The sequence below is a fragment of the Sebastes fasciatus genome, chromosome 21 (genome assembly GCF_043250625.1).
Source record: "Sebastes fasciatus isolate fSebFas1 chromosome 21, fSebFas1.pri, whole genome shotgun sequence".
In the NCBI taxonomy this organism is placed as follows: Eukaryota; Metazoa; Chordata; class Actinopteri; order Perciformes; family Sebastidae; genus Sebastes; species Sebastes fasciatus.
In genome coordinates, this window is record NC_133815.1 from 6,232,552 (window position 1) to 6,244,752 (window position 12,201).

Genomic DNA, 12,201 nt, shown 5'->3' on the forward strand with positions numbered 1-12,201 from the left:
AATCAGTATATATGGAGGATGGAACCTGCCAAAGTAAAAAATAAGTAAATAAATGACTTGATAAATTAATAAATATGTCATTAAATGTAGCAAAAATAATAAATGTAGCCATTCATTTATTGATAAAATGTGACATAAATGGACACTTCTGTTTTAATTTGCTTCTTTATTTATTTATATTTGTATTAATTCCTTTATTTATTTACTCTTTTGTTAAATTTCCCCTTTATTTATGTATTTATTTTATATTATCTTTTTAATTATTTTGTTGCATTTATTATTTATTTATTTTTGCATTTATTTTTGATTTATTTTTAAATGTATGTATTTATTTTTTATTTATTTATTTTTGCTATACTTAATGACATATTTATTTATTTATTGAGTTTTATTTTTATTTATTTATTTTATTTTATTTTGGCAGGTGCCGTCCTCCATAAACATAGCCCAAAATACCATGTTATCCTCAGCAGATCTGTGGGCTGTGTGCATTTAGAAAGGAATTTCAGCATGTATGTAGAATATTAAGTCACCTGTCAACAGCAGACAACTGGTTTTGTCCTGCGACTTTACTTCTGGATATCCAGTGACCTGTACGGCTGCTATTCATAGACACATTCCCACATGTGTGGTTAAACCATTCTCTTCTTTCAGCACGACTTTATCCTCAGAATATTCAGAGATTATGAGTCCGCTGTTCTGATTGGTTGAATCTCTTAAAGTCACACCTGTGATGACATAATACTACTTAAATATCAATGAGGTACATTAAGTAAAAATGGGATTGTGACTGCTGCTTCCATTATGTCATCTATAGACTATGATTGTGTTATTCCAGTGGTGGAAAGTAACTAAGTACATTTACTCAAGTACTATACTTAAGTACAATTTTGAGTACTTGTACTTGAATATTTCTGCTACTTTATACTTCTACTTCACTACACTTCAGAAGCAAATATTGTACTTTTTACTTCACTATATTTATTTGATAACTTTAGTTACTTTAAAGACTTTAGTACTTTTACTGAAGTAATTGAATTCAGGACTTTTACTTGTAACTGAGTAGCCTATTTCCAGAGGTGGAATGTAACTAGTAACATTCACTCAAGTATTTAAGTATAATTTTGACACACCGTTTTGTGCTATTTTATACTTCATACTCCTTTACTTACCTTTTGCATTAAAAAACATATACGCTCATGTGATATGCAGTGCTAAACTAATCTAACTAGTATTACAAAAAGTATCTAAACGTGGCTCTACCTTGACAAAATACAACATTAAAATAGTCTTACAAGTACTTGTTAATAAAACAGAATAGTATATTCTATATTTACAATGAGTATTTTTATGTTTCATACTTTAAGTAGGTTACATTTTGGTGGTAATACTTCTGTGCTTTTACTTAAGTAACATTTTTAATTCAGAACTTTTACTTGTAGTGGAGTATTTTTAGACTATAATATTTGTACTTTTACTTAAGTAAAGGATCTGAGTACTTCTTCTACTTCTTCCATGCCTATTTTTACACTTGTAGTATTGCTACTTTTTACTGAAGTAAACGCTCTTCTTCCATGACTGTGAAGTACATTTTGCTGATAATACTTCTTTACTTTTACTTAAGTAACATTTTGAATGCAGAACTTTGTAGGTTATTTTTAGACTATAGTATTTCTACTTTTACTGCAGTAAAAGCTCTGAGTACTTCTTCTAAGACTGTGAATACTTTAAGTACATTTTGCTGATAATATTCTATACTTTTACTTGTAGTGGAGTATTTTTAGATGATAGTATTTCTACTTTTACTTAAGTAAAGGATCTGAGTACTTCTCCCACCAATGCCTATTTCTACACTTGTAGTATTTCTTCTTTTACTGAAGTAAAAGTTCTGGGTACTTCTTCCTCTACTGCCTATTCCTATAGTATTTCTACTTTCACTGCAGTAAAAGTAGAAATGCAGTAAAAGTAGAGAGTACTTCTTCTCTCTACAGTGTGAGTCCCAGACAGTGTGTCGTGGTCTTATCTCTCTCTTTAAATATCCACATCTCTCCTCCTCTCTGGTCTGCGGTCTCTTTAAATCCAGATCCAGATCCAGATCCAGAGGAGGAGAGAGAGCTGAGCCTCCTCTCAGACTCGTCTGGCTGCTCTATGAGCTGTGATTGCCTTCACAAAGCCTGATAAACAGCTGCTTACCATTTAGACCACTTCTGCAAAGTTTTCCTCGGAGTTTTGTGTGTGTATATGTAGATGTAGACAGCTCTTTGTGTCTGTGGACGTTCAGATATAGAGAAAGTCTGCTGCACCGCTGGAAGGAGTCTGGACTTTGCGTAATGCTGAGGCTCCAACATCTGGATTAACTATTTGGAGTCTAGCAGGGCCTGCACAAAGACTGTCTAGTCTCTCTTTATCTCTTTTCTTCTCCGGGATTTAACTCCTTTTGATACACCGAGGTTTGCTGTGTAGATTATGTATTCTTTAAGATGGGAGCGAACAATGGAAAACTGTATGGAAGCGAGGGTAAGTGATTTAATTACACCACTTTAACACATGTTTTATTTGAGACGAATGTCTTTTTACGATCAAACTGTACTACAAAGGTTTCTATATTACAGATATCCATTAAAACAGAAAACAATGTGCGGTTTCTTGGGTCTGTAACGTTCCTTCAGTTTGTCCCTATAGACATTAGACAGCTAGCTGAACACCAAGCTACAAGTAGCTTAAAAACTATCTAAAAACTACCTAAAAACTATCTAATACTATCTTAAACTAGCTAAAACTATCTTAAACTAGCTAAAACTAGCTAAATACTACATTAAACCTAGTTTAAACTATCTAAAACTAGCTTAAACTATCTATAAACTATCTATAAACTATCTAAAACTATCTAAAAACTACCTTAAAAACTATCTAATACTATCTTAAACTAGCTAAAACTAGCTAAAAACTACATTAAACCTAGTTTAAACTATCTAAAACTAGCTTAAACTATCTATAAGCTATCTATAAACTATCTATAAACTATCTAAAACTATCTAAAAGTAGCTTAAAGCTAGCCAAACCTAGTTTAAACTATCTATAACTATCTTAAACTATTTAAAACTATATAAAAACTTCCTTAAACCTAGTTTAAACTATCTAAACCTAGTTTAAACTATCTAAAACTATCTATAAACTATCTAAACCTACCTTAAACTATCTAAAACTATCTATAAACTATCTAAACCTACCTTAAACTATCTAAAACTATATAAAAACTGCCTTAAACTATCTAAAAACGACCTTAAGCCTAGTTTAAACTATCTAAACCTACCTTAAACTATCTAAAACTATCTAAAAACTACCTTTAACTATCTCAACCTAGTTTAAACTATCTAAAACTATCTATAAACCATCTATAAACTATCTAAAAACTACCTTTAACTATCTCAACCTAGCTTAAACTATCTAAACTAGCTAAAATCTACCTTAAACTATCTAAAGCTATCTTAAAACTAGCTAGCATTATTCTCTCTATATCTTTAATGTTTAATGTTTTCTGTTTGTGTTGAGATGAACGTGTGCCAGACTCCATTCAAAATCTTCAAATTGTGAGGATATGTGCTGATATGGAGTGAAAGCAATGTTTGACTTTAAATTGCCTACTTTTTATACTTTTTTAAAGATGTGCAATGTTTATATTATTCATTTAAGACACCAAGTGACATCTGGTGGTCATATTTTAAACACTTACAGTACAATATAACATTTGAAGTTTAAACAAAACTAGATTTTTTACCCACATTTTCTCCAAAAAAAACACAACTTATGTCTGTTTAGCTTCAGTTAAAGGCATTTTGCATTGTGCTATAATAAAAATGTGGGAGGTAACATGTCCTATAACTTGCGTAGGTGTTATTTGACAGTAGCAAAGGTGATATTTTACACCAGTAACACTGTCAGTTTAAATCACCTCACATAATCAGTCAAAACCAGCTGACTTGGCCGGACAGCCAGTTCATCAGACAACACCAAGTAGCCTAATGTATGGATCTTTTTTAAAAGAGTGCAGGTTTTGTGGAGGTGGGTCAAAGGACGGGAGTGGTTGGGCATGTGTGGGCACTTAGTCACCCTTATCTTGATAAGAGCCAATTCCAGAGATTTTTGTCCACAATCCCTTAACCCATCTGTTGTTTGATTTGGGCATATTGGTCATGCCTTATGATCCTTATGTAAACAAAAATATGTAGGAGACACCATGAAAAGCGAAAAATAGCGATGAAAAATGTTCTATGGAAACAGCTCCTCTTTAGATGGTTTCTTACAGTAGGTAAAGTATTTCTACAAAATTAGACTAATATTTTAGTTTTAATAAGTATTTTTGACCTTGACCTATGCCCTTTTCACAGCAGTCATTTTGACAAGTCATTGCAGGGTAAACACAGGTGTAATTAATAACATTAATTATGACCCTGTTCCATTTAGGTGGGCCTGGGCTCTGGTATTGTGCATGCAGGACCATCATTAATTTGATCAATTACACCTGTGTTTACCCTGCAATTACATGTCTGCTGTGAAAATGGCCTATTGTTATGAGATTCTGGTCATAATAAAAATACAAATTTGGTCCCTCCGGCACAGATTTCCTCTAATGAAAATACTGCAAGCTGAGACATTCACTGTCCGTCTCATCAGCTATCAGATATACTCAGAACATTGTTTCACCCAACTGGAATGCAGCTTAAATCTGAGAAAACAATATTTTTTTGTGATATTATGATAACCTAAATCCATATCTGCAGACTCTCATAAACCACAATATTGGTAAAATATCCAAACATGGCATTAATGAGCTCAGCAGGACAGTCCGACTCACCTCCAATGCTGTAGGCACTTCATTGAGTTTGTACCATGGATATTAGCCTTCGTATTAGCCTCCTACCTCCTTCCTCCCCCGCTGTCCTCTTCATCTAATCTTCAACATTACTTCTCCGACTCCACCAAACACATTATTCTGTCTCCAGAGCAGAAATGTTTGTATAAATAACATTCCAGTGAGCTCTCTTCCTAAGTCAATAACTGCTGAGAAAAGATTGGAAGTCCTGATGTTAAAAATAACAAGTGGACCGGCTCCACCCAGGAATCCAGCCTGTTCAGGTTCAGGTATACATGAACAGATCCGACCACAGATTTGAGTCTTCCTTCAGCTGAATTTGCAACATACCAAAGGTTTTTTTTTTTTTTTTAATTTAACAGGCATTACTCAGATGGGAAATATGTGATGTAAGCTATGCAGATGTGGAAGTAGAAGGTCTTAACTCTCCCTTTCATTGCAGCATGAAACACAGGCATATACACTCCAAACTCAGTATAAATACTAATGTAGACTTGTGCTTTTTGTTGATTTAATATCCTCCAATTAAAACCGCCAAGCATTGATTGGATTGAGTGAAAACATCCCTTTTATTATTCACCATCATCTGGTTTAAGTGATACATGGAAACAGTTTGAAGCAGGCCTATAGCAAGAAAACTAACATTACTGTAAGTGCTTTAATAAATATCCTTATGAATAACTTTGCAGATAAAAGTGACTTCAAATGTAAGCATTGGTCATCAGATATGGAGTATTTCAGGGGTTACATAGCGGTCAATGCACATTTCATGATACCACATCATGACTGTTTTATATCTCAATACTCACAGATGTTAGCCAGGAAAAACAAACCCATTGCACCTTAAAGTTATTAGTTAGTTCAATACTGGTTGTTGTGGTGACGTTGGAATGTAAACAGCCAAACAAAAAACAAATGAATGTTGTTTTCAGGGCTGCAACTAACAATTATTGTCATTATCAATTATTCAGCTGATAAAGTGACTAATCATTTTGTCTATAAAAGTCAGAAAATAGTGAAAAATGTCCTTCAGAACCCAAGGCAACGTCTTCAAAAGTCTTGTTTTGTTTGATCAACAGTCCAAAAACCCAAAGATATTTAGTTTACAATCGTAGCAGATGAAGGAAACCAGTAAATACTGACGTTGGAGAAGCTGGAACAAGAGAATATTGGCATTTAACCACACAAAACAATTAATCGAATATCAAAATAGTTGACGATTCACTTTCTGTCGATCGACTAATCAATTAATTGACGAATCATTGCAGGTTTATTTGTTTTAATAAATAAGTCAGTCAATAATTAGCTTTTTTTTTCTAACAAGGCAGTATAAAGACAGTTGAGAACGGCGGACTCCGCCACAAACAATGACAACTACTGTGTAATGAGGTAATCACAGAATGCAAATGCTTACAATTAAATCGCTGACAATTAAATTGATCAAATATGGGATTGATTTCATGATAATCTTAAGGATTGTAACTTTAATATTCACATTATTACACGTTTATTCAAAGTAGGGGCATTGTGATATACCGGTATTGACGATAACCATGATATTTAAGAATGAAATGTTGATATCATGTTAATAATACACATAATATGATGATGATATTATTGTGTAAATAATCCAGCACCTCTTAGTTATGGTCACAGACTCTCTCCACATCCATACACTTGTATTTTTAGTGTAATTAATTTGCCAAAATAGAGACAATAAGCAAAGTTAAAGATGTATTTCACTGATAGTATTACTTTTTTTTTTCAATTTTCTTTAGATATTGCGATAATATCATTATCGAGAATGCTTTTGGCGTCGATAATCGTGCAGTGAAAATCTGACAGTGTGACAGTTGTAATTCAAAGTATAGTTATTTCACAAAAGAAGATAATGCACAGTATTTATCAGCATCTTTACAATGTCAAAGACCAGCTTCTTAGTTACAGATGCAGAATTCTGCAGTCCGTCTTTCCACATCTGTTTTCAAGTGTGATCCCAAAATTAATCACACGCTGGTCACAACTATGCTGCAACCCTCCACCAACACATTATATAAGCAGACGACAGGAAGCAGGAGCTTTTCTGAAAAGTTGTTTTTCCATGAAAGACAGAAAACAAATCGGCCTCACACAGAGAAGAATCACGTAACCAGCTAAACATTAAGATATCGCGTTTAGCCCTGTGCTTTCTGCTCTGCTTAGATATTAGAAAAGTGGACATCTGCAAACGCCTCACGAACTTCTGAGTCATTTCTGGGGACTGAAGGAGCCGTAGCAGATGTGCCGGCCCAGTGATGTCACCACAAAATGTCACACCATATGAGCTGCGTTGGTTTTAAAAGACTTTATACGTATCGGTGTGATTGTCTTCCGTGCGGCTGAACATGGATTCATAGGTTGCATTTGTTTCCTCTTTACACAAGCGGCTTTCATATTTAGTGCTTATTTCGGGAACTGTCTGGTCTGTTTAGGTGGCTGCGCTTGGTGTGCATGTGGGTGTGACTGGGAATACCTCTTCGTGCTGGGTGAAAGGCGCATACTTAGTCTCAGGAAAGCCACAAAGCTGCATTTATGATCCGACAGAGGACTGAAATGGCATAAACAACTACTCCACAGGCAGCCTGCAGTCGCCTGTTGTACTGCGGCAGCAGAGGCACACATACAAAGAATATCTCTGGTGTCACTGTATAAAAATCTGAATCCAACAACACAATGGTCGCTCATAAATCAAGAGTTGTAAATGAAACATAATAAAAACCACTTTCATGTGGCAGTTGTACAGATCAGAAGTTCGCCGCTGATGATACAGTTTATCGTAATCACTCATTACAGAGAGTGGTCGCTCATATCTTGAGTGTTTCCTCACTCGTCCTCTGTGGAAGTGAAGGCTGAGAGGGATATCAGGAGACTTTATTCTTCTTCCAAATGTCAAAAAACAGACTTTGTGCATGTGCCAAGCCTAACCATTCATCCAAAAGTGAGGAGCATAAAAGTCACGAAAGCAGAGAGCGATGGGCTTTATGTTTTTTCTTTACACTTCATACCTCCTTACCGTATTAAATACAACACGAAACACCTTATCTATGACAGGAATTAAGCTTAAAAAGTGGTTTCTCTGAGCTGAAAAAGTTCTTCAAAGGCTATGCGGTAAAAAACAATAAATCATAAGTGCAGTTTGTCATGTTAAAGTTTCTATAAAGTGTCCCAGCAGTTGTGTTTTTCTTCCCATTTCCCCTGCAGGTAAAGGCAGCTCAAGCATCTCTTCTGACATAAGTTCGAGCACAGATCACACACCAACCAAAGCTCCAAAGAATGTGGCTACCACTGAAGGTAAGGCATCTGGTGCTCATTAACCAAACTCCCCTCCCTTCTCCTCCTCCTCCTCCTCCTCCTCTCTTTTCTCCTCATCCACTCTCTGTACTGCCTATTTTTGGAGAGAAACCTGCTTGTTCCTGGGATAACCCTAAACTGAAAACAAACTCACCGCTCCCATCAGAAACCAAAGGCATTTCTTGGGCTTTGTTTGAGAACAAGAAGAAGAAAAAAAAAAACCACTTCTTGCTTCTCATTGTGGAAGAATGCTTATCTAAACTGTGGTCGTATCAGGCTCACAGCGCTGCCAGAGAGGGAGGTACGTGTGCTCGAGAGAGAGGGATTTAGCTGGAGAAGGTGTGGGGAGTGAAAATGGGAAAAGAGAGCTTCACCTTCTGTTGTTACTCCTCTCCATGCAGCTCTCTGGCTCCCTCTCTCCTCCTGCCTATCCAGGCAATCTTCCAAACCTCTGGCACGACGACTGTAGGGAACCGCTCCTCTTTGTCAGGAGTGAATGTGTGTTACGAATGTAAACTGTGTGCTCAGAGTAATGGTTCAGAAATACTTTGCAGCTGACGGACGCCTTTTGAAGCCTCCTGTCAGCAGGTCTGAGACATTTTTAACAATCTGTCCGTCAAAGCAGACGTGTTTTTTTTACTTTTAAAAGAACAGAACAAAATATCTCAGTAATAGCTTTAAGTGTAGCGCAGTGCCAGGTGCTTCATGTCTTGTAAACACCTTGAATATGAGCTTTTTGCTCTCTAGGAAATCATAGTTTGTTATGAAACACATTTGTATATTTATTAAATATTTCAGACCACATGGTCTCTCAACCAAATAGTCTTTTAATGAATGCATTTATTTTTTTATTATAAACTTGCGTGCCAAGCAAAATCCTGAGCAAAACCTATCCACAAGCCTAACCATAATCATTTTACATAATGTTAACTCAAAAAATATGTTTATGAATGGGCCCTTGTTTCTTTGTTTGTTGTTTTTTGTTGGATTGTTTACAAGAAAACTCCATATTTATTTGAGACAAATACATACTTGTAAAAATCTTTAAAGTACAAACATTTGTAATTATGGTACATATGGGGCGGCTGTGGCTCAGGAGTTAGATCGGGTCGTCCACTAATCGGATTATCGGCAGTTCGATCCCCGGCTCCTCCAGTCCGCATATCGAAGTGTCCTTGGGCAAGATACTGAACCCCAAATTACTACCGAAGGCTGTGCCATTGATGTGTTAATGGTCATTTAGATTAGAAGTCCATTAACCGTATCACTGCAAGGATATACTCTACATTTAAACCTGACTTAATTTCAATTTTGACCACTTATGGGGAAAGCAACAAGCTGAAATATGAGCTTTTAAATTGAATGTGTTTGTAAACTTATTTTCACATCCAGCAGACTCCTTTTTATGCTTTTGGCTATTTATGTTTTCAAATTGTCCGTCCGTCTCATGAACGTGATATCTCAGGAATGCCTGGATGGAATTTTTTCAAATTTGGTACAAATGTCGACCTGGACTCAAGGATGAACTGATTCGATTTTGGTGGTCATAGGTCATTGGTCAAGGTCACTGTAACCTCACAAAACACATTTGGTCTAATGGTTAATAGGATAAAATAATGTAGTGATGACATGTTGGTCAGACATGGATGTAAACTGCAACTTGACTGGTTGGCGGAGGCACACAACCCTAAGGCGGTAATTCTAGTTAGCTTTGTTTTAGTCTCCACCAGTTCCTGAAGTAAATATCTGGCTCTTTAGTTGCTAAATGCTCCACGATGTCCATCAGCTAGTTGCTAACTTTGTCCGTCTACTGTTTGGTGCTGAGCAGGTAGCATACAGTAGGTTTATCAGAGCTTCTGGTAAAGTGGAGAGTGAATCAAAACAATAAAGTTGCTTTAAAACATAATAATCTGATCCATTGTTTATGTAAAATATTGATTAGTGCAGCTTTAAGCATTTCAGTACAGCAGACTAATACTCATTGGCTTTATATCAGTAAAATGACACTATATAGCATCCTACAGCTCATTTACAGCTACCTCACAGTGCTTTACAGGTTTTGGGAGTGAGTTCAACTTCCACTGCAGGAAATGTTGAAAGAGTATGAGTCAGACAGTGAACATGAGATCTCAGATCTCAGAGAAGTAGTCATTGATTTTGATCATAAACCTTATCAAACTCTACCACAGATACATTATGGTCTCTCTCTTTGTGCTGTGGTCTCTTTCTCTAAGTTGACCAGTGACTCACCGACTCTTTTGCACGCTCGTACGCTTATACACTCCCCCTCGTTCCTCCTGTGCATTGTCATCACCAATCTTAAATTTGCTCTGGCATGATGAATGTAGTATTCTTGTGGTTTCGGAGCTTCCCACAAGAAAACAAATAGCAGCTACAGCCTGTGTTTGTAACTGTCACTCGGCTGAAGATTTCACAGTGTTTCTCTGAGAGAACAAAGCGCCGGGCTGACTTCTCACGAGACATCAGATGGGCTTTTGGTTTCACGCAAGATGTATGTCAATTAGTTTGTTTGAGTGAGGTTAATTCACTGATTAACCTCACTGTATAGAGAGCGAGATGTACCGGACTGTTCTCCAGTGGGTGTGCATTAGGACGAGGCAGATTACTCATTTGATTTCTCTGGAAAATGCTGACTCACTTGGATCTGTCCATTGAGGAGCTGCTGGAAGTGCACCCGGAGTATTTTGGGGAAATTGATAATTGTCCTGAATTAACTTGGAGAACAACCTGTGCTGATAGTAATATATATACATAGAGTATAGACCATGACCAGTGGCTTGCCTACCATAATTTCCCTCCTGTGTTATGACTGAAATTGTTATTTTTTTCCTCCATGCTAAGTGGGAGTAATTACATGGTCTGGAACCGCCACGGCCACAGTCAAATCCCCCCTCCTTAAAAAGACACACATATATGCATACACCACGTTCACACACACACACACACACACACACACAGTGGCAGATTACACAGTCCTTGCCCACCTTGTCCTGTGGTCCACTAAACTAATCAGGAAGCAGTCTGGGCTGCTTCCCCACCACACACTGGGAGCATTTATATTAGGGTCATGCTGCAGTAATGCCACTGCTGCATTAATAGAGTTAGTTAGTTCTGGTAACACGTGCACAAAAGAAAAAAACATGAATGTCATAACATTATATATACATCTAATAAATTGTGCAGAAGAAATAAATAAATGCTATAAGCCAATAGTTTAACCCCATGAGGGACTTTTTTCCTCATCGCCCAGGCTTTGTCCAAGTAACAGTGAATTGTAGGTGAATAGCCAACTTTGTTTCTGTTTTTAATCTTAAGAAAACCACATGTTGTTTGGTTCCCAGTTGTTTTGTATATCATTGAGATGGCACGTTGAACAAATCCATCTTTCTTCATGCAGACTGACATTCCACCCAATTTCAGCGTTATTAATCTACAACCAGATATCACGCCAAAGCGTGTAATAGACCTGCCGGACGTGAGTATTACACGTCTGTATTAACATGCAGTAACAACAGGGGGCAACAAAACCACTTAGATTAAGGCAAAACATCATGGTTGAGCTTAAAATAAGTATGTAGACTAAGTGAAACACGTACAGAAACAACGTAACGTTGGTATAGAAAACACGTGACAAACATCACAAACGTAACTTGCAAAACAAAACACAGATCTCGAACAGTGGTCTCCCGCTCAAAAGTCCTGTGTTTGTTGGACCCATTCACTTCCCCACCCGTCCAACACTAAATGGTCTTTCTCACTTTATATACTACGTTACTAGCTCTAAAGTTGAACTACCGTCACTTCACAACACACGATAAACGTCATGTGACAACCGTCACTACAAAACCCTGCTCCTTCATGCAGGCGTGTAATATTCACGTCACGGCGACACAAAACGTGACACTGCCATGCTTTCTTCTGGAGGTGCAGTTTTGAGTAATTTAACCTAAATAAAAGAAAGTCTTTTCTCTGTCTCA

General features: G+C 36.7%; 1 protein-coding gene across 1 annotated transcript in view; it reads left to right on the plus strand.

The window, feature by feature from the left end:
* Positions 1-2,086: 2,086 nt before the first annotated feature.
* Positions 2,087-12,201, plus strand: part of LOC141759824 (F-box/LRR-repeat protein 7) — a 28,301-nt gene continuing 18,186 nt past the window's right edge. Inside the window, exons 1-2 of the mRNA XM_074622240.1 lie at positions 2,087-2,517; positions 8,114-8,203. Of these exons, the coding sequence (XP_074478341.1) occupies positions 2,481-2,517; positions 8,114-8,203 (127 nt within the window). The 5' untranslated portion in view covers positions 2,087-2,480. The remainder of the gene's footprint in view (positions 2,518-8,113; positions 8,204-12,201) is intronic.